Here is a 23,626-nt window from a genome sequence, read left to right as displayed (position 1 = left end):
ATAACTGACTAAGGAATGATGAATAAGCTAAAAGCTCACACTTGCTTTAAATAGATGTGCTTTCCAAATTCTCAGCAGTTACCAGTAATTATTCTCCTTTTTTTTAGCAAAGGAGTCCCCCAAGCTCCACTAGATTTACTTCACAGCACTTGTTCTGTATTCATTAGCTGTTAATTAATAATATTAGAATAAAACGGATTGTTGTCGACTGTGATGAGGATATCCCGAGAATGTGAAGCTGACTGTTCCCCTCAGACGAGACTGGGTTGGAAAATGATCAATGTCATATTTTACACACATTAACATCAACAATGCAACCAGACAGATTCAGAGTGAACCTTATTTTGTTCACGTCTGTGAGGAGGTCACAACTACTTATATAATCCCTTACGTCCCTGCCACTGGTGTGTTTAACTCCGTTATCACACACGTGTACATTCGTGTAGATGATTTCAGTCCAGATGAGCATAATGGAAACTTCACACAGTGCAGTGTGCAGTCTCTATAGGACTCCACCTTGTACTCACCCACTTCCTCTTAACCGCCTGAAGGCAGGAAGAGAGGAGAGACAGAAGAGGAAGAGAGGCGGAGGGGGAAGGGCTTACCGCTTTCATTTAAGCTTAGAAATAAGCAGAAGTGAGAAGTTCAGTCGACGTGTGCTCGAAAAGGGATTCATTTGTTTGTAGGAGTCACACAGACGGGACTGAAAGTATAGATAAGGTGAGGGACCGCATGCAACCATGGCCCCTTGGACGAGGACCACTGCAGAGCGGTATGGTGTAGGTAAGTGTGTATTTCATCTTCTTCTAAGTGAGTGTGTGTGTGTGTGTGCGTGTGTGCGTGTGCACATACATGTTGCTATCGTGTCTGATGAGGTGTAATAATAAAAAACATGCACTCTATAAATAAGAATGAGAAACACTTCCTGCTTGACAGGATGTGAGCAGGTGTCAGTGGCCTCACTGAGCACAAGAATCACCATTGATTCAAAGTTGATGAACTGATGGAATAGCAGCGAGTGATGGATGGAGAGCAGTCACAGCGTTACACTACACTACACTACACTACACACGATGCAGCACATTAACACACGTGTGACAATATTTGTATGGAAAGATTGATTTTTTTCCCACAAATTCTTGACTCTGCTGTGTTTATTTTAGTGTGTGGGTTAAAAATGGCCGAGCTGATCAACATATATTCCCGTCACATTTAATCTATAGTTTTTATTTTTATTTTCTTATTTTAAGCAGAGGCTGTCGCTTTAGAGACGGTCCCTGACATAATTGCTCAAAGAAACGGTGGTTTATCGATTTGTATCGAAGATGAACATCTTCCTGGTCTGTGTAAGACGACGTCGACATGACAACACAGGAAGTGGAGAAAGAAATGAAGTTTTGTTTTGAGTCTGAAGCTGCACAGCTAAAAGTCCACAAACACACGATGTCATGAATACTTTATTCATTGGAAAAACAGTCGACAATCAAACTTTTACTACTGGTTTGAAAATAAACACTTAATAAACACATTTATTCTGTAAGTGCCACGTCTGAATGTTTTGTGCATTGGTTTGGGATGATTTGAATTCAAATTATGATAATTAGATTGTTTAGTGCTTCCTGCACTCATACAGTATGTGGTAAAAAATAATTATTTAAATCCACTGATATACTTTCACATTAATCACTTCATTAATGATGTACTGTAGTGTGAAATACAGTGAAAATTAAAAAGTGTAAAATATGGGATAATTATTACCAAAGTACTGTCTTTATGTCATGTAACCTGTTTCCAATTTTTTCCCTTATTTCAATTTAATTCTTCTTTCTTTCCATGTTTAGATGTTCACTTTCAAACCACAGTTGTACTTTGGCAAATCATTTGTACATTAGCAATAATTAAAGAAAACTTCACTCATCATCAGACTGATTGGATCTGCTCCATTATTATTTACTGCCATTAAACAACTGTCTCTCAAATGTGTCTTTGTCTAGTTAAGTGGAATTTTGCGGGACAAGGAGACAAGCAACTTTCCTTGGAGGTGGGAGATACTGTTCACATCCAGGAAGTCTGTGATGGTGAGAGTCAATTTTGTAAAATAATGAATCACTTTTTGTTGCATGAATCTCTAAAAATATTCAAAATCTTTATTCTAAATTTGGTAGTGAATTTACTGAATGATTTTTGCACCTGTTCGTATTAGATGACATTATAGTGGATCAGATGTATCAGATAACATGACGATCACAGATTTACAGTCATACATATTTGCTACACGATAGAAGGCAAGTGTGTCATAATTAATTGCGTCTGCTTTTCTCTGATATTTACAGTTTTAATCCAATTTGGATTAAACGTGGTTAGTTTTCTAGGGGTCAGACCTGCTATTATACCTTAGGTCAAGGTCACAGTATGGGGGAGACATTTTAAACTGCTCAGGTGCAGGAAAATAATTGAATTGTTGACACTCAATAAAGTCCTAAATCTGGATGTGATTCATTTTGTCCTTGGCTCATAACCTTGTATTTTACATTTTGAATGATGTCGCTCATAGACCTCATGCTCATAGTGTTATAATGAACGTATTATTACACTCCAGACCTACGTAGTCATTTTACTATTGATATGATTGTATCATTTTGTCACTCCATAAAATCCACCCTTGCTCAAAATGAAAGCATTTTAACGAGGTGTCGCATAATAATCAGCACTGAATCATCATAATAAAATAATACAAGAAAGAAAGAAAAATCCTTCTGTTCTGACGCTTGTACATTTTATATGGTAGTAAATGTGTGTGAAGACAGTGAGATGTTGTCTTTCAGGATGGTACCGTGGCTACTTGGCTCGGAACAAAGCTCTACATGTAAGACCACAGCAATGCTCGACTTTGAACCAATTCTACAACTCTTTTATAATTTTATTCCTTTTCTAATTGACCCATTTCCTCTCCAGGGAGTGTTCCCTGCCAGCTTTGTTCATCTTAAAGACATCGTCGTTAAAATACGAGGGTAAGGGCAACGAAGAGCACTCCTCACCTGTCTCCAAAACTCAACTTGAGTTGTGTTTGTCGAACGCCGTGACGCATTTGTGTGTTACAACAGAAATGAGGAGGTGGTGATGTCGGCAGAGATGCCCCTGGTGAAGGAGGTGACCACCACGCTGAGGGAGTGGGGGAGCATATGGAAGCAGCTCTTTGTGGTAAACCAAAAAGAAAAGAAAAAGAGAAAGTGTGTGTGTAGGTCAATGTAAGTGTTTGTGTGAGTGTGACACCATTAATCTACCTGTCCAGGCAAATAAAGAGCTACGTGTGAGGCAGGTCCAGAGACTGATGTGGGAGTTAATGGAGTGGCGTTCCCAGCTCCTGTCGGGCACTCTGCCCACTGACGAATTCAAGGAGCTCAAGCAGAAAGTCACCTCCAAGATTGACTATGGCAACAAGTATGTCCACCCTGAAACTAAATCATGTGTTCACACGTTATTATAGTAACTCATATATTACTCTCTGGTCCTCTGAACCACTGCCTTTTTGATTCCCATTTCTTTGTTCACCTCCCATTAATCTGCCCCCTGATCTGTGACTCCTCTCTCCAGGATCCTCGAGCTGGACCAGGTTGTCCGTGATGATGATGGGAACATCTTGGACCCCGAGCAGGCCAGTGTCATCAGTCTGTTCCGGGCCCACGAGGAGGCCACAGCCAAGATCAATGAGCGCATCAAAGAGGAGCAGGTACAGGCGAGATAAGAGAGGAGGAGTGTGGTAGTAGACGGGATTTAGGAAGGAGGAAGGGGGCCCGTGCAGAAACGTCTGCTAGAACAGGGCGAGGGTCTCGTGAGTGGTTTTGAAGTCAGATGTCGCAGTGGTAGTTTGATTTACTTGTCAAATGATTTGACGTTGCTGTGGTTTGTGGTCTGTTTGCACCCGATAAGAGATTCTTCCTGAGAGAAATCCTTTCATGGGTTCTTATCAACTAATGCTGTGTTGAAAAAAATGGTAAAGTTAAACTTTATGAAAATGCAATGGATGATACCTTTTCATTTACCAGCTGAGAGTAATATAGAATCTACATTTGTTTGACTTTAGTTACTCTGTTATTCATATATTTTTGTTCCCCTCTCTCAATCTGGACAATGCAGTTGATACATTTTAGGATTCAGTCACCGGACACTACTAAATGTTGCATTTTATCCAAAGTTGACCTCCTAACATCAATCACATGTCCTGCAGTCCAACATCCAGACAGATCACAGTGGGATCTCAGCACGGATCCAGTCTTCTCCCACCCACAGCCTCTACGTGTTTGTCAGGAACTTTGTCTGTCGCATTGGAGAAGACTCGGATCTCTTCATGTCCCTCTATGACCCCATCAAACAGACCATCATCAGGTATCACTTAAAAGTAAAGTCAAGTGAGCTGTTAAAGTAATGTTAAGAAATCAATGTTGGAGGAAATCATTGAGTTATGACAGTGAAAGTAAATGACCTGACCATCGTGGACCATTGTTTGTGTGTAGCTTATTTTGACCTTATTCTGCTTCTTACGTTCATCAGCACTCACTTACAAACTGAAACAAAAGTATATATATATACTGTGTGTGTGTATATATATGTATATATGTATACATATATACATATATATGTATAAATGTATGTATATGTATATACTGTATGTATATGTATATATATGTGTGTGTGTGTATGTATATATATATACATATATGTATGTGTATATATATGTATATATGTATATATGTATGTATATATATGTGTATATATGTGTATATGTATGTATGTGTATATATATATGTATGTATATATATGTGTGTGTATATATCTATGTATATAGATATATATATGTGTATATATATATATAGATATAGATATGTGTATATATGTATATATATACTGTATACCTCTTCCATCTTCTCTATTCCCCTGTGTCGTTATCTATCCTTGTCCTGTATTGAACCCGACTAACTTGGAACAATAATACACCAAAAATAAGATCAGTGAAAACACAAATTACAGGGCTGCAGATACTGACTGACAGTGCTGTGTGGGTCTCGACAGTGCTGATGCTAAGCCCTGTCATTCACTGTCATACTGGATATGTCAGGCTCTCCGCCACCGCAGCTGAGAGTACTGAGATAGGCCTGGATCAGTCACCTCCGTGCATATCCTCCACCATTTGATTCTCGCTCACTTTTTTGCCTTTGTCGTGATTTTTTTATTCCTCATATGTGCTCGCTATTTCTTCGTCTGGTTAAATGTTAAATGAATTGTTCTATTGGCAATATGTAAATGACCTTGATCTGTATCTGAATCTTAAACACACAGTGTTGCTCATATTCAAGCCAATAGACGAATATGTGTAATCCAGATTTACCCGGACCAAACACGCACTGCCTCGCGAATTGGTCAAAGATCATGTTTCTATTTTTGTAATTCACCAGTTCTTGTACATAGACATATTTACAAACACTGAAAGCACTTCGTCAAATAGAGTATCCAGAATTTGATCACAAATCGTTATTATCGCTGCATTTTTTACAGGTGGCAAAAGTACTCACATTCTTCACATAAGTAAAAGTACACACTTCTTTATTCAAGTAAAGGCCAGAAGGTACAAGGTACACTAAATATGATAGTGTCAGTCAGTCAGTCATCATCTACCGCTTTATCCTCCACCAGAGGGTCGCGGGGGGTGATGTGCCAATCTCAGCTACATCGGGCGATAGGCGGGGTACACCCTGGACAGTTCGCCAGTCCATCGCAGGGCCACACACAGCTAGAGACAAACAACCATTCACTCTCACACTCACTCCTACGGTCAATTTAGAGTGTCCAATTAACCTAATCCCCACACTGCATGTTTTTGGACTGTGGGAGGAAGCCGGAGAACCCGGAGAGAACCCACACACACACAGGGAGAACATGCAAACTCCATGCAGAAAGGCCCTTGTTCCAACCGGGGCTCGAACCCGGGTCTTCTCGCTGCAAGGCGAGAGTGCTAACCACTACACCACCGTGTGGCCAATATGATAGTGTTCTTTGTTAATTCCCCCTCGTATGCATTACAACAGAAATAATGAGCCTGTTTTGAGACTATAGAGTAGAATGTATAGATGTATGTGTTCAAACGTCGGGACCAAAAGTAAAAAGTCATCAGAAAAATAAATAATTAAAGTAAAGAGCTGAAACATCTAACCCAAGTATAGTAACAAAGTGTTTGTACTTCCTCTGGTTGTTTTTCTTTGAAAATCTTGTGTCACAAATAGTGATGTGACATTTGAACAGGTTGCATTTGAACTCTTCCCTCTGACCCTTCACACAGTGAGAATTACCTGGTACGCTGGGGCAGCAAAGGATTCCCCAAGGAAATCGATATGCTCAACAATCTGAAAGTTGTCTTTACAGTAAGTGACCACAGGAGAGCGCTGTCACACTGTTCTCGAGCAGTCCACATTCACTGTATATGAATAAATGCACCCCATTTCTTTTCAGACGTGATCTCCCCTACCCTCTAAAATTCATTTGTCTTCAACTCTATGATTTATTTTACAACCACTACTTCTTCTTTTTTAACTCCCTCATCATATTCTCGGTGTCTGTGGTTGCCAGGACTTGGGAAACAAGGATCTGAGCAGAGAGAAGATTTATCTGATCTGTCAGATCGTGAGAGTGGGCAAGATGGACCTGAAGGAGTCACACAAGAAGTGCACTCAGGGTCTGAGGCGTCCGTTTGGCGTGGCAGGTACTTGAACACAAACCAGTGTAATTGTTTTTGTTTCAGAAAGTGCAGCTGTAGTTGTCAAGTTGACCAGTATTTACTGTAGATAAAACACCAAGTTGCTGTTAAGGTTGCTCGCCCTTATCTTTTATTTATTAATACAACTTTTATTTTAGTCTCTGAAAGCTGCAGCGTATCCGAGAGATGGGGAAAAGCTGGTTGGTCTCCAGTTGTTGCTAAATTTCGTCCATGTAAACTTTCCTGGCTTCATTTTCTTCTTTTGCTTCTCAAAGGTTAAAGTACATTTGCCCCAATTTTGTTGCTTATACTTGCAGCCGAGAGCTGCTTTGTACAACCACAGCCATATTTTATGAGAATCAAACTAAATTTGATGTGATCTGCCTTTTTTCCTGCCCTTCGGGGCCGATGTTCCTCCCATAGGTTCGGAGTCCTCATGAAATCTCCGAGTCTGTCACCGTTGACTGATGCCAATCCACGGCAGGAGTTACTGTTTTGTAGCATTTTCTTAGATTTTCTTTTCCTCACAGACACATTTGTTTTCTCTTCTTGGCAGTGATGGACATCAGTGATCTCATCAAGGGGAAGATTGAGTGCGATGAGGAGAAGCAGTTTTTCATCCCCTTCTTTCCGTATGTTCTATTAAAGTGCTATAAAAAGTTTTCAAAGACACACACACACACACACACATCACATTTTAATAAACACAGGATGCTGGGCAGGATAAACAACAATGACAAATACCAATAAGTGTCCACACATTTCTTGCTCCCTGAAATCCTAATCAAAGAAGTCTTAATTCAGACTTGGGCTCAAAATATCACCTGGTTGGTTAGAAAGATATTTCTCTGATATGCTTTTTTGCAATAATAACTGTATATTTTTCACCTCCGCCATGATTTAAATTGTTTGTATTTTTGTGTTTGTCTCCAGCGTGGTTGCGGAGCACGACTACCTTCACACCTTGCTGAACAAAGTGACTGCGTCGCGAGGAGACAGTGGCGGCCAAGGTAGCGTTTTGCACTTAGCGCCGTGTCCCGCTGTGACAACCATGGGACAGTTCCGTGTCAGGTTGAGTGATCCTTGTGTGCACTAAACGTTTCCAAATCTTACTGCGTTTGCTGCAGTCGTTAGTGGTCCGTTTTTAAAATGGCAACTTTTCACCTTCTTCTCGGTCTTCTGTGAGTAAGAATGACGGGCGTTATCTTGATGTAGAGCGTGCCTTGAGCCCCGTACTTTCCGTTTGCCCTTTACTTCTCCTCACCAGCCCCATGTTTTAGCGCTGACTTTGACAGCCCCTGTGGTTGATACTCTCTTGTTCCACATGAAGTAACCCCAAATGCAGGACCCAGACAAATAAATATGGAAGGAGAACCGCAGGCCATCAGATGTCTGTTCTCAACATTACTCACCCTTAATCTCTCCTTCTCCCTCTCACTTTGAGATTCCCCTGCTCCACAACACACATTCACTTTTCCCTGGGGCTTTATATTTAGCCTTGAAAATAGGGCTTTGTGACATAGTTTAGATTTCCCCCAACGATTTCCTTAAAATAACCCTCCCTCTCTTTTTCTCTTTTTCCGTTTCACGTCATTTCTCAGTAAACCTGTGAGAGAACTGCATTCTTAAATGTTTACCCGTTACAGTAATAACTTCATCTTGTCCGTCTCTTTCCCCTCTGTCTATTTTCCACTGCTTTCAGAACCTCCTCGTAAACACACCGCGCACCGTTAGTTGTGGCTCAGTCATTTCCGAGAAATGAACACAAAGAGAATCTCACGTTTATTAAGCCGTGGAGTTTGTGTGGTCCCTGTTTTAATAGTAGCAGCCTTTCAATTCCTCAATCATGCTTTCAGTTTTGATTTATATTTTGATATGAATCCATTATTTTAAATAACTTGAAGTAGCACTTGTTTTTCTAAGTAAACATTTTTGTGTGTGTGAAAAGCCGGTCCAGTAAAGTTGACGAATGATTGATGAATCACCTTTAACACTAATCATTTCATGTGATGATCAAAGTCAAGTCAGTCATTAATATAAAAGTGTTAAATGTCCCTGTTGAGTGAAGAGTAAACACAGATTTAAAACACGGCTAAAGGCTGGTCACTAGTTTAATATGGAAAATGTTCTTTATGAAGGTTCATAAAATAAATCAACTAGTTCTTTTTATGGCAGCAACTGGTTTAGAGATGGTAACTCATTATCTTTGCTATTGACCCTTAAAGCGACTTCTTCTTTCTCTGTCCCCGCTTCTTCTCAAGGTCTGTGGGTGACCATGAAGCCTCTGGTCGGGGACATAGTTCAGATCCGTAAGGAGTACCCTCACCTGGTGGACCGCAGCACCGTGGTGGCTCGCAAGCTCGGCTTCCCCGAGATCATCATGCCGGGAGATGTTCGCAATGACATCTATCTCACCTTACAGGGCGGCGACTTCGACAAGTACAACAAGACCACTCAGAAGAACGTGGAAGTCATCATGTGGGTCTGCGACGAGGAGGGCAAGGTCATACAGGTGAGAAGTGCTGTGTTTGAACGGGATAACGGTTCATGTCAACACCGGGTGGCCTGTTTGTGTGTCTGTGTGTGTGTATTGTGTTTAAGATATTGAGTTGGTGAGCAAGCGCGACACTGATCACACTCTGTCGCCCTCTCTTAGTCAGGGACACAGAGATGTGGTTTTATCCCAGGATGAAAATCCATTTTAGGGGCAAGTGGACATACACACAAACATAAATCTTTCTTAACATAAAGCGTTTGTTTTTCTTCTCTCTCTCTCTCTCGTAGAACTCCATCTGTCTGGGAGCAGGGGATAAGGCGGTCAGTGAGTACAGATCTGTCATCTACTACCAAATCAAGCAGCCGCGCTGGATGGAAACCTTTAAGGTATGTGTGTGTGTTGTTTTTATTGTACTTCCCCCTATACGAGACACTTGTCAGATGTTTAGCTTCATATAGAGTATGCATCCCTCATTTTACCCCTTTAAATATACGGGATACATCAGAAAGGTGTAGATCAACTGTTTTTTATGTGCTCGAATAACACAAGCCGTCCTCCAGGTGGCAGTCCCTCTGGAAGAAATGCATAAAATTCATTTGCGCTTCATGTTCAGACACCGCTCTTCCCAGGAGTGTGAGTATCAGCCTCTCGTCTTCCTCTGCTTCTCTGTTCTCTCCATACATCTGCACTCATAACGCTGCTCTTCCTCCTCCTATATAAAACTCTGCCTCCCATTTGGAAATGACCCAAAGCATCGTTACACACAGTTGATCACACAAATCCTCCGACTTTATTCCACCGTGCCTAAACGCCTTCCTTTTTTTTAATTTCTTTTTTTTAATCCATGCCCCTCCAACCCTCCCTCTGTTTACACATCGTCTCCCTTCATCTTCAGCCAAGGACAAGAGTGAGAAGAACTTTGCCATGGCCTTTGTGCGCCTGATGAAGGAAGATGGCACAGTTCTACAGGACGGGATGCATGACCTTGTCGTATTCAAGGTGAGAAACACAACTTCAATGAAACTGTCCAAAGAAAGATCAAATTATCCAAACTCAACTGTCAAACTTAGCTTCCCGTACCCTCAATGTTGCAGAATCACCACAATAGGCAACTGAACAGCACATTACAGCAACAAGATTCTCGTATAGATGAGATGAGTTATAGACGAAGCCTATACATTCATGCTTTTGTGATGAGAAAGGGTCACAGCTCATTATGTCTTTTACAAATCTGATTTATTTTTAAATAGCTGGTCATATAAAAGTGAGAAATGTGGTTATTATACGACACAGCCAGCCAGGTTTCAAGATGATTGAAATTCATCGTTCATCGCGAGTCGTGGATGACTGTGGACTATTGTTGGACCAAGGCTTACTTTTGTTTTCCAGATGTTTCTGTTTATTTACCGTCTTCATTTAGTGGTGAGATGTGAATAACAGAGTTTATAAATCACTGACCTAAATGTATAGTAAGTCTGGACGGAAGATTATGGCCACCCAGATAGGCTGAATGCTGCCAAATTGATTTCCCTCCAAATGAGCCAGCGCTAAATTTATATAATAATAAATCCCCTATTGATTAAATGCCAAACACAATGAAGATTAATTACTCATGATTCACTCAAAGACCAAATGGATGGGTGTCCCTGTGCCCTTTTCTCGATTATCTCTCATCATCCCTGCGCTCCTCTTGATCCCTGTGCCACTCGTGGCTTCAATCTCGTCGTCCCTGCTTTGTCGCCCAGTTTCTCATTACTACTCGGTGATGTGGCATTAAAGAGTGTGGAGGTGAGGTTACAAACTAGTCACCTGAAGATTCTGTATCCTATGTTATTTGTAGAAGGATGTACAGCTCAAACAAAGTCGAGAAACAATATCCCGTGCCTTTCTTTTCACTTCAATGTCTGTGTTCACCACTTTTCATCTCTCGGTGTCTTTGAAATGCTTTGTTCAATAATTCGTGTTCTTACTTTTCCTGGCTCTACTGTTTCTGACGTCGGTAGTTTAGAAAGCAAAGTCGGGTCAGGGAAAAGTAAATAAGGCCTCGCTCGCCATCGCTTTATTATTATTATTGCAATGCTGCACTGCGGGGTTCCTTCAAGACATGGCCTCATAAAGCATTCCATGTTTGGAGAAACTTTTGCTTCCACATTTGCATATTTCTTGTCCCACTTTACGAAAGTCTGACACTCTGTGCTGTCATTAATGAAGCTGTAGCTTTACTTTTGCATCATCACTGGCATTTTCTTCTCTTAGGGTGACAGCAAGCGCATGGAAGATGTCGGCTCCTACTTGTCAATGCCCTCGACCCGCCACCATCACGGTGACAGCCATAAGATGGCAGCACTGAGCCGCAGCTCCAGCAGCGTGTCAGGGAGTGGAGGAGGCCTGTCAGTCAGCTCCAGAGACAGCTTCTGTATCTCCACACTGGTCTGCTCCACCAAACTCACACAGAATGGTAGGTGTGTGTGTGTGTGTGTGTGTGTGTGTGTCCTTGTATTTGTTATCACTGGCACCAGCACCAGCCGCCCTCATGGAGACTAGAACCTGGTCCTAATGAGGCAGAACCTCATTTCTGAGGGAACAGGTTAAGTTTAGGGGTAAGATTTGAATTATAGTTGGGTTAAAGTTAGGGTTAGGCATTAATTGTTTTGTTCGGGTTGTCCAAAAGAATGGAAATCAAGGCAGAATAGCTCAGTAGCAGGTGCTCGTTTCCATTTTGTGTTGACAATTAGCTGCTCTCGACTCTTCACAAGCACATACTCCTGTGAAAGCTAAAGTTTAAGAAAGTTGAGGCTTATGAGGAGGCCGATATTGAACCTGACATGTCAGAACACAGATTTTCCTTCAACAAAGTAATAAGTGGAGGCTGGAACCATGAATCACTGGCTAGCTGTAAAAAACGCAGCACAGATGCAGTGCTCAGTCTCTTAAAGCTGTTAAGCACTTCGGGTCCAGTGTATATTGTGTCATCATATCTTTGGCTGTATGGTATATAAGATATCACCTCAATAAACCAGGAGAAATGATGGTGCAATACCGGAAACTTTTTTTGTCCTCGTGGCAGGATCAATAAGGCGAGAATGTAACTACATGCTGGAACTTTGTCTGAGAAACTACTGGCAGAAAGCTTTGAATATTGTGACGTAGTGCTTCTACTTAGTCACCTGACACTTGTGTCCTGGTGCTTTTTACTCGCTTGCATTAAAAGTAATGACCTTGCCAAGAGTGCAGTCGGTTCTACAATATGGCACACAGCTGCGCTCAAGGTAATGGGACCAATAAAAACCCTCATCACATGCAAATAAACACAAACTTCTTTATAAATAGGAACTGACCAGGCTCACCGCACCGTATTAAAATAATCTGACCTCACTTACCACTTGTGGTGTGTTGCATTAACACGCAGGTCAATAGAAATGGGCAGGACCTAAGTAGGCAGGTTATAAAGGTATACTGTGTACTTTGTACCTGCATCACCAAACATGGCCCACCACGACACAGACGGGAACCGACAATCAAGGTTAGCGCGTCTGCCGGTTATTAGGGAGTCGCAGTATGTGGAGGAGCATAAGCTACAGCAGTGAAGCATGGCCCAGCACCTTCCCATGAGGTTAACATCTTCATTTTAGGTTTAAGGTTAAATGTTGTGTCAGGATGACAATAGTTAAGAAGTGAGTTCGGGACAGGTTAGTGTGACACAGACGTACAGCTAATTAATTGTGGGTCAAAAGTGTTTTAATTAGGTTAATGTTACGTGTGTGTGTGTGTGTGTGTGTGTGTGTGTGAGACATAGGATAGTTGGTAAATGATGATGAACCATTTGTTTTACTAGTAGGGAGTGTCGTCATTTTGTCCTACACACTCTGGCAGGCAGCCGCACACACACACACACACACACGCACACACATTGCAGACACCAAGGTGCATCAGACACAGGTGCAGTGCAACAGCTGTTTGTGAGAAAGCCCGTCCATCATTATAATGAACATCATCCTGTGGTATTAATCGGCTGTATCACAAAACATACAGCGAAGCTTTGCAGGTACACACTGTTGTTTAGCTATTTGTTGTTGGTTTAGCTGTGTGGCTTGGCTCGGTGAGTCAGACAGCAGTGAGCCTCCGCTTGGCAGCGCTACAGAGAAATGGGCCCCGTGTCCAACGGCATCAGGATGAATGTGAGAAACTTATTTGAAAGATGAGCCGAGTCTCATGAACCATTGTGACAGGGACACTGACAACACCAGCGGTTAAGATGATTCATTGCTGTTATTAGTTGGACTTGAAGCAGAGAATACAATATACAATTTTAATGAGGACTTAAGCCAAATGCAGACCTCATTAGTGGTTATTCTATCAATTTGAACAGAAAAAAGTGTTGAGCCAAAACAAATTCCCAGAATCTTTGTTGACGTATTGCTTCATGGATACATTCTATTACTTTGTCACCCAAAATATTCCCTCTTAAAGGAATACTTTGCCAATTTGCATTTAGCTTAGTATTGCTAGAATAGAAAACCTCAGTTTCCCTGAAGTCGAGAAATATCTTCATTCTTTTTTTGTTATGTGCCCACCAGTGACACTTGGTCCGAGGCTTGAAACTGCAACGCCAATTCTGCACTTTTTAGACAAACTCGTAGGGGGACGGTACCTCATTCCCAGAATATAAACAGTGTCCGCCATCTTTGCTAACAGTTATGCTAACAGGACCAAGTGTCATGGTCGGCACGTAACAAAGAAAAGAATGAAGATATTTCTCAACTCAGGGAAAACTGAGGTTGGGAAGCACAATTTTTCCAAACTACTACCCCTATTCTAGTAATACAAAGCTAAAAGTCGGTGAAGTATTCCTTTAAGAAAGACCGATGTGTTCATAGTAGATAGATTTAATGTTGTTCAAATACATGTCTTCTCTTCAGTGGGTCTACTGGGCCTGCTTAAGTGGAGGATTCGGCCTGAACTCCTCAGAGAAAACCTGGAGAACCTCAAATTCATCGATGGAGAAGAGGTGGTCAAGGTCAGTTTGTGTTCAAATGCATATATATATATATAAAAATATAAATATAAATATGTGTGTGTGTATATGTATATTACATTACATTACATGTCATTTAGCAGACGCTTTTATCCAAAGCGACTCACAATGGAATATATATATATAGTATATATGTGTGTGTTTGTATATATATTTATATATGTGTGTATATGTATGTATGCATGTATGTATACACGTATATATGTATGTATGTATGTGTGTGTGTGTATATGTATATATATATATATATATATATATATATATATATATATATATATATATATATATACATACACACATACATACATACATACATACATACATGAGTAGACTGGAACGTGTGCTCTCCCCGAACCTCTCCTTTCTCTTCTTGTGTGTGTTTTAGTTTCTGCAAGACACTCTCGATGCCTTGTTCAACATCATGATGGAGCATTCTCAGACCGATGACTATGACATTCTGGTGTTTGATGCCTTGGTAAGTTTGTGTGTGGGTGTGTGTCTGAGTCAGTTTATCCCAGAAATGCTCATGTATCTAACTATACTTGTGATATCAACTGAAGCAGATATTTTTTTGACACGTGGTCCAACTTAACACGTCAGTCTATTAGATGACTGCACATAAATTCTACTGTGGTGCAAACACATAACCCTCTCTCTGGTTTCTTTCTGTTTTCTCTTTTTCGTGCCAGATATACATCATCGGTCTGATTGCCGACAGAAAGTTCCAGCACTTCAACACAGTGTTGGAAGCTTACATCAAGCAGCATTTTAGCGCCACACTGGCTTACAAGTAGGTTATATTCTGGATTGTAAGACACTCCCTCTGGCTCGCACTGTAGCATGTGTTTCCTGCAATCTTGAATGCAACAATTATTAGAACATATACAGTATATATTGCAATAGAGCTACGTCACAGAAATGTCTGGGGTCAGAAAACACACTCTTACACATAAGATGCCTACTTGTGGCGTAGTTGGCTGTCAAGTTCTTCAGAATCCCTACAGGACATCTTCTGTGGCTCCAAGCATTAAAAAGAGAAGACTGGGGTGATGCTACTGCAGTCATAGCGGCTCGCGTTTGTAGCGCTCACTTCATTTCATGTAAGTTATCATTTATCAACTCTTTCTGTTAGATTACGATGAAAAGCCTGGATTTCACAGACATGTTTGTGTCAGTGCACATTTGAAACCTATGCTGCATGGACGTAGCTAGCTTGTAGTTAGCTGCTGGCCGGCTAGCGCGCTAACAAGTAACAAGCTGGGTTAGGCAGACTATTGCTGTCGGCTAGTACTCATTTATTTATTTAATAAATAAATGTTGCCGGTCCTTAATCTGCAACGAAAGAGCATATTCAGAATTATTCGGTGGAGGACCGTGGACATACGTGCTCTTCTCTTACCTGTTGTGATGTTTTCTGACCCCAAACTGCGTGCGCATTTTCGCTAGGCTTGGAATGTTTGTATACAATGAAAGGGTCTATATCGACCCCCCCATACATCAAGTCAAGTCAGTTCTTGGTTGTAGTTTTAAGACAAAGGCATCCTTTGACAACCATCTTACAGACAGCAGACGTGACACGTGTAATAAGACATGAAATAAAAACACACAGTGAGATAAAAGTGCCCCAGGCTAATCAAGACTCATTAATATGAAATAAAGAACACAATCACTGGACCAGTACTAGAATAAATAAACGCGACGGGGATAAAAACTTATGTTGTGGAATGGCCGCTGAATCGGTGCTCTTTTTATATTGCTTTGTTTTACATCTCAGTACTCTCAACCTCTGCCCAGAGCAAAGAAGCTCAAATTTCATGAGCGTAGAGGATTCCAGCCACTGTTTGCCAACTGCTCCAGCTGTCTGGAATATAGGGTTTCTGTGTTGAGCTGAGGCTCACCAATCAGCTGACTAAACAACTTGACAGTCCTGGTAAGAGGATTTCTCTTCTTAGGAGAAAACTTTCCAAAGCAAAGGATCAACCAGAAAAGATGATACAAATTTGATAAAAGCCATAAAACTAAAAGAAAATCATAAAAACCTGCACACAGGCAATATGGCTTTGTACCAAACACAGATGAGTCTGTTTAGAAGACTGAAAAAAAGGGGTTTGATCTTAATTAGTGCTCCAAAATGCAAATGTTAATGACTGGACGATCAAGGACAAGCTCTCCATTGAATCCGCTGCAGCAGATATGATGATAATTCAACTTTCCCAGCAGTTAATTAATGTCAAATCAACTTACTGTGAGCTCAATCAAATGCAGACGGAGTCCTTGATTTTCACCTGAGATAAGATTCAGAAGCTTGTTCAACCTCGCTTTAATAAACATGCATCACCAGTGTGTGTTGACTGTGTCTGATCTTTCAATAATTATAAAGTATCTTGGATCTGTCAGAATATAATCTAGGTATGAAAGATCCCCAGGAAAGTGCAGCATCTCATATCCAGTGTGTCGATGTTATGAAAGTATCAAACCTACATTGTAGCGATTTAAACATCATCGGAAGATTGAATGCTAAGTGAATAATTACGCAACTGCGTCCAGATGCCACGGGGCGTCCACTGTGTGTGTCACATTTTCACCGCTCGACTGGAAAGGATTAGAGAATGTGTTGTTACTGTTCTCTCTGTTAGCCAGAGCTTCAGTGCTGCCTCTCTCTGGGATAACAGCTAAAGCACTCAGGCAAGCCCCCCCAAATACTTCTTGCTGCCTCTTCTTCATTGTTAATTCACTTCACTTTAATTGAATGGGCACCAGAGAAAACCGTTTGTTTGTGTTGTGCAAAGCTTTTGTTCAGAAATTAAAAACATCTCTGCCTCCTCCTGCTCTTTATTCCCCCCTGCATTTCTTGCCTCTCCTCTCTTAGCTTTCTTATTCGTAATCATCCGTGCCACTCGCCACCTCCTGTAACCACTTTACTCTTTTCCTGTCTTTTCCTCCCTCCACTCCATATTCATCTGCCTCCTCATCATCCCTCCACCCCCACTTCCAGGGTCACTGCAGCTTTTCCGCCTGTCTGCAGCGAAGCGGTTACGTAAACCTCTCCTAACACCCTCTGACTACATTTTAATGCCTTATCGCTTGCACTTAAAAGGAACAAAGTGCTAACTTTTAAGCTGTGCACCAAAACAAAACAAAGCAAGACTGAACGGCAATAATAATATTTTAAAGATCGCCCAGATAGCAGGGATACCAGATTAAAGTTATTTTTTTTACGAGACTGTTTATTGTTTAAGAGGATTGGGTTGTTTTAAACCAGTTGCCATTTCACAGAAGTGGGGTCATTACACATTCTAATGTCTTAACCCTCTGTAGGCTGACAGTATTGTTTAATGGCTTATATAATGTGTATGTTAGCCCCGTATGTCACTAAGATAATGTGGGATGAGCCTGCTTAGGCGCTAGTGGGTCATAAACTAAGACTGATTTGCCACTCGGTGCCACCCACACCTCTCTACAACTCCATGGACACACAAGAATAGTGTTTTGTAAAGTCATAGGTGGCTCCTGTAAGTGTCAACAAGATATAAAATGTGTGAAAGTTACATCTGTTGAAGTGTGAAATGTTTCTTTGCTATTTTTTTTCCCCACTTCCACCTTCCTGTCATCCCTTCACTCTCTCCCCTTTTCAAACACACTGATTTGCACTCTTCATGCTCTATGCAAGGGAAACATAGAGTCGTGAAAAGGACTGAATGGTTTTTGATTTCTCTCTCCCGACCCTCTTTTCCCCCGCACCGCTCTCTCCCAGAAAGCTGATGTCGGTGTTGAAGAGGTATCTGGATGTGTCCAGTCGAGGGGAACAGTGTGAGCCCATCCTCCGGACCCTCAAAGCCCTTGAGTACATCTTCAAGTTCATCGTCCGCTCGCGCATGCTCTACTCCCAGTGAGTGTTTACGCGGCTTTCCCGTGAACTTATCATGATGATAATGACTGCGCACACACACACACACACACACACACACACACACACACACACACACAGATGCCCAGTCAGTCAGACTTCCTTGCTGGAGTTACTGTTTCTGACAGCTCTGTGAGACTTTAGGCTGCTGATTGCAGCACTAATGTTGCTAATAAGCCTTGATGATGAAGTGCAGTGTCCAAACGGGAGCTAATGACAGGGCAGAGCTGCTGAATGGGCAGTTGATGATCCACCACATCACATTCCTGCAGGAGAGACTTATTGACACCCACTGTCCTGAGGCGAGAGCTGCGGCATACGGCGCGTGCAAACAGTGTGTATGGCAGCAGAGCGGTTGTAGATGCTGACGGATCAGAAACCTAATTCATAATCAAGTGATGCTGAGGGACAATTCTCTCTCTCTCTGTGTGTGTGTGTGTGTGTGTGTGTCACAAGTGAATATTGTTTGTTCTCTGTTTGGAACTGGTTAATTTATTGTGGTGTGTGGAGTGATGCTTGATTTATATCCAGAGGTTCACATATAGACTTTACACATTGTCACTCCATTGCTCCGGATCGCCTGAGCTCCATTCAACAGCCCCGGGTATTTCAGAACCGATAAATCTCCCTCTCTCTTTCCGTCTCCTCCTCCTCCATCTGTTGAAGCCCAACCACCTGCAGCTGGAAACTGCAACTTTCTCTACATCCAAAGTTTTCACGTTAGATTTCTCGTCTTATAAGACCTCGTCATTGCGAGAGAGAATCAGGTATTCAAGGGCACCACCGGTGCTGTAGGTGCATCTGCAAGACTCCATCATCCTCAGGACGAGCAGGCATTAATAATTAAGTAGGCAGCATTGAAGATTTATTAGCTTGTCAAACTCGCTCCGTGCTCATGCTAAGCCGGAGTGCAGGAGCGTGAAATGTTTACTTATGTAAATATGTAAGGTACAAGATTTCGTTCTTAACTTCACCTTGTTTTTGTCCTTCACGCTCTATAGCATTCAACACTTCCCTGTGGTCTAGTTCATCAGCTGTCTGTGCCTTTCTTCTCCTTCCCTCGAGCACTTTCTGTGTTCTCCTTTGTGTCGTCCCTCCTCATCTTCAGATTTCACCTTGTTCTCCCCCCCCCGTTCATTTTTTTCACAGCTTTTTCATGTGTCCTTCCTCATTAATGTAAATAGGATATCATTCGGGGATCTGTTTCACATTTTGGATCATTTCTAATGATAGAGTGACAGGATCTCGCTATTAATACAGGCACGTTTTCAAATGATTGGAAAAAGTTCATAATAACCTTTTCGCAGAAATGAGAACACGGAGACACATTATTTAATCAATTCTGTCCAGATTCTGGTGCCTTCTTCAGTCATTTCACGATTAAGCTGCTTTGCCCTACATGTCTATAATGTTTGTTGGCCAGCATTGATAAATACTGTTGTTGCGTCGCATCTCTGCAACACTCATTCGCTTGTTCACGTGTGGTAAAAGTCAGCGTTGCAAATTTTGAAATAACAAACTGATGTGATGCATCAAAAGTAGGAGACATTTCTGACTGATTCAGCCCCGACAGGGATTTCATAATTCATGTGGGACATATATAATGTCGTCTCTTTTTCTCTCATAAACAACAGCAACATACTGAGCGGTCCTCCTCCTATATGTTCCCTCCCTCCTACTCAGTATGACTCCCCTCTCTCCGCCCTGCCGATCATCTTCCCCTCATCCTGCCCTCCCTCCCTCATCTCCATCTGTCTCCAGTATTAGTTTACCAAGCGACGATGATGATGCTGTGTGCTGTTGTACTTGGGGACATTTAGTGCCTGTGTGTTGAGATACATTTCAGCAGCAATGGTCATTTCAACCACTGACCCAAAAATCCACTTTTTTTTACCCAATCTGGGACATGGCTTTTGTCCCTAATTTTAAAACCCTGCCCTAATTAACTGCTCTTTAGTACAAAATCTGTCCCCCATAGTCTGACACACACACACACACTCACTCACATTAATGCACTGGCAGGGCTGGCAGATTAAGTAGGACAATGCATCTGTGATCATAACTGTATTCTGCAAAGAGCCCCAGTGATAATACCTCTGTGTGTTAGTGCCTAATCCCTCCCCCCCACACATGCTAAATTTGCTGTGTGCCACATGCTAATCCTTCCCTCTTGCACTTATTACTTCTATTGTAATTAACAGCTGCACCAGTGAATCACACAGAGATGGGGAGGAAGATGGGGGCGGGGTTGGAGAGAAGGATGAGAGAAAAGTTCAGAAGAGTGGTGTCGGAGGTTGAACTGCAGGGATGATAGAGGTGTGAGTGTCGGTATGTGATGTGAATAACAGCAGTGAAGGAACCAAGTGTTTTCCTCCTTTTTAAGATGGAGAAGAATAACTGTGATCACAGCAGCCAGTGACTATTGGAGATTAGCTTTATAATTCCTTGTCATGGAAACACTGCAGTGGTTTTGTGTGCGCCGCTTTGATTGAATGCAGTGAATTACAAGAGTGTGCACTTCACAGCTCAGCTCTGCAATCACTTCATCGTCTTGTAGGTTGACTTGTAAAATGTAATGACTGACTTCGGGGTCAAAGTAACACGTAGCAGCTTTAAGACGAATCATATTGTGGAGAGAAGATGTGAAGTGCAGCTACTGATGTACTGCAAAAACAGATTGTTGCCAGATTAGACATAGCATGAGATTATTATGCATGAAAACCTGTATGGGTTATGTACTCAGAGATAGAGGAATCATTCTTCTTGTTATTATTTATATTTTGCCTTCTTCATCCCACTTCTCCCTCTGTCTCCCGCCATCTTACTAATGATTTCACGTCAGTTTTTCAGGCAACCGTCTTGTGTTTTCCCTCTTTGACTCTTTTGTTTCTCTAATCATTTTCTTCTTGTGTTGATGATAATTTCCTCCTGCCTGCCCAGGCTGTACGAGGGGAAAGAGCAGGCAGAGTTTGAGGAGTCGCTGAGGAGGCTTTTTGAGTCCATCAACAACCTCATGAGAACTGACTACACCACCACTCTGCTGCTCAGGGTAAACACACACACACACACACACACACATTCACACAGACCCTGCACCTATGGTTACTACAGCGGGGTTTCTCAGTCCTGGTCCTGGGGTTTGCTGACCATTTGAATCAGGTGTGTTGTAGCAGGGAAACATCTAGAGCGTGCAGGGCAGTGGGTCAGCAGGACCAGGATGGAGAAACCCTGTACTCACTCTCCTCTTACCCTCTATCTTTACCTCCTTTCTCCTTCTTTTTGCTGCTCTATGTCATTCATCTTCTCCTCCTCACAACCTCTTTATGGTTAGTATTCTGATGTTTGATGTCTTCCTCCTATTCTCACTTCTTTATTCCAAGAGGTGACAAACGAGTACCCCAACTTTGCAGTTTTTACATCTGTGAAGTTCTGTCATCATTGGCTTATTTTTCTGTGTTTTTATTATTTTGCTTCCTCAATTTCATTTCTATATTATGTTGTACAAAGTATTTGTTTACTAGTAATCGGGAAGCCTTGTACTATTTGCATATTGTGAATAAACAGTACAAACAAAAAAGAAACCCCCCCAAAAAACCACAGGCTTTACCAAGATTGTGCTGTTGTTCAAGTGTAAGGGTAGATCACACTAAATACTTGACACTTTAACCTGTGGAAGCAGTTTTTTTTCCCCCAGATTTATTCTTTTAAAACTGTTTACATGTTTCCCACACTTTCTGGATGTGTTTCAATGCAGTGATTGAGCAATAATGATACTTTTTGGTTATTATAGCACTGCTAAAACAACAAATAGAATGGTGGACGGAGACCTTTGCACATGCACTGTACTTTCTCTCAGTTGTGATGAAAGCCTTTTTGTTCTAACTGAAAAACATTTAAGTTATGTTGTGTGTGTGTGTGTGTGTGTGTGTATTGGCATCAGGTCGCAGCTCTGAAGTATCTGCCAACCGTCCTGCATGATGTCGAGAAAGTGTTTGATGCAAAGCTCCTCAGGTAAGCCTCACAATGTTGGTGTTGAACCAACATTTATTCTCACACCCTCTCTATGGGGATGACGACACTCATTGTAATGCATTCCACAGCCCCTTACGTGCACCTTAACCATCCTACAGTATACATCTACTCTTTACCCTAGAACCAAGTCTTAACCCTGAAACTGACTTTTGGAGTTATGATTGGCCACAATGTCCTCACAATGATGGTTTTAAACCAACCAAAAACATTCATACTCATGTACACACACACACACACACAAACAGTAAAGATAAAAGTGCTACAGTCGAGCCCAGCTTTAGCTTGTCTCTTGGTTTCATTTAGTGATCCTCGTCCTTCTGTCCCCGTCTGCTCCTCTGCAGCTTGTCCATGTGCCTCGAGACAAAGTCATCAAACAAAATGCATTGAGTGCAATGTCTGATTGTGTGACCTGCAGCCTCTTGAAGAGCAAAACAACTGGGAAATGGCTTGTTTAACCTCTCCTTGACCCAGAATCCAGATTCAAATATACTGTGTGTACAAACCTCAACAGTTGTTTCTTTTTTTTTGTTTTTTTTAATCAAACTAGAGATTTCAGGCACCTCATTTGTTGTCTTGCAATTCCACTACCCAACACACATCCATTATTGTGGCCTGACCTCATTATTTTATGGAAACATGAGCCTTCTTCCAATTTTTCCTCATTTCACCTTTCAGTAACCCGAGTGTCCTTTGTGTGTGTGACGATTATCCACATATGCCCGCTCGCTCCCTCCAGTGCCTCCGTGTCACTACAGGGTCACAGAGACTCTTTGTATGACTGTGCGTGTGTACAACACGTGTTCCACAAAGAAAACAAAAAAACACCAGCGCAAATGTTTCATAATATTTGAATTTCCTTTTCTCTCTTTTATTTACAGTCTGTCCTTCATTATACACAACTACACAAACGTGCACACACGTATAGCCGAGTCATCCGCACTTTAAAATAAGGTATTCCTGACCAGTATTGCCCGAGGCAGTGTTTTCAAAAGTAACCTGCACCAATTGCAATCACTGTGCATGAGGTCGACATCAAAGCTTTGTCTCATCTTTCCTGTACAGTCGCGTTCCTGTACCTTGTAACCTTTCCTTTAGCGTGATCCAAAGCGTGGCACCAGCTGTTTTTCATGTCCATCACATAGGGTACAACATGACACGTGGGCACATGTGTGTCCCTGTGCCAGTTCATGAACTTTGCAAAAGCAAGTAAACTTGGGTTCTCTTGAGTAAAGCTCGACTATTTCATAAATGTTTTATTACATTTCTACCTCAGCATTAGTGGTATCATTTGAGAAGAGAGATAGATAGAAAATTGAGATGAAGGATTTTTTATTTCTAATATGCTTTGAGCAGGTGTTCTTCGTAGCATCAAATTTGTGTTTCAGCTTCGGCTCATTTGTTTTATAT

General features: G+C 41.6%; 1 protein-coding gene across 1 annotated transcript in view; it reads left to right on the top strand.

Annotated features, from left to right (window-relative positions):
- Positions 1-580: 580 nt before the first annotated feature.
- The window catches only part of LOC122778137 (dedicator of cytokinesis protein 2-like), an 85,139-nt gene continuing 62,093 nt past the window's right edge, over positions 581-23,626 (top strand). Inside the window, exons 1-23 of the mRNA XM_044039732.1 lie at positions 581-783; positions 1,995-2,078; positions 2,826-2,866; positions 2,956-3,011; positions 3,105-3,201; positions 3,293-3,441; positions 3,595-3,730; positions 4,229-4,386; positions 6,335-6,416; positions 6,622-6,754; positions 7,305-7,380; positions 7,682-7,758; positions 9,010-9,260; positions 9,533-9,631; positions 9,806-9,878; positions 10,141-10,244; positions 11,502-11,703; positions 14,165-14,262; positions 14,666-14,755; positions 14,970-15,070; positions 18,035-18,169; positions 21,128-21,236; positions 22,128-22,198. Of these exons, the coding sequence (XP_043895667.1) occupies positions 741-783; positions 1,995-2,078; positions 2,826-2,866; positions 2,956-3,011; positions 3,105-3,201; positions 3,293-3,441; positions 3,595-3,730; positions 4,229-4,386; positions 6,335-6,416; positions 6,622-6,754; positions 7,305-7,380; positions 7,682-7,758; positions 9,010-9,260; positions 9,533-9,631; positions 9,806-9,878; positions 10,141-10,244; positions 11,502-11,703; positions 14,165-14,262; positions 14,666-14,755; positions 14,970-15,070; positions 18,035-18,169; positions 21,128-21,236; positions 22,128-22,198 (2,465 nt within the window). The 5' untranslated portion in view covers positions 581-740. The remainder of the gene's footprint in view (positions 784-1,994; positions 2,079-2,825; positions 2,867-2,955; positions 3,012-3,104; positions 3,202-3,292; positions 3,442-3,594; positions 3,731-4,228; positions 4,387-6,334; positions 6,417-6,621; positions 6,755-7,304; positions 7,381-7,681; positions 7,759-9,009; positions 9,261-9,532; positions 9,632-9,805; positions 9,879-10,140; positions 10,245-11,501; positions 11,704-14,164; positions 14,263-14,665; positions 14,756-14,969; positions 15,071-18,034; positions 18,170-21,127; positions 21,237-22,127; positions 22,199-23,626) is intronic.

The sequence above is a fragment of the Solea senegalensis genome, linkage group LG12, assembly GCF_019176455.1.
Source record: "Solea senegalensis isolate Sse05_10M linkage group LG12, IFAPA_SoseM_1, whole genome shotgun sequence".
In the NCBI taxonomy this organism is placed as follows: domain Eukaryota; kingdom Metazoa; phylum Chordata; class Actinopteri; order Pleuronectiformes; family Soleidae; genus Solea; species Solea senegalensis.
Note: the sequence above shows the minus strand (reverse complement) of the source record. Positions and strands in the feature narration are given on the sequence as shown.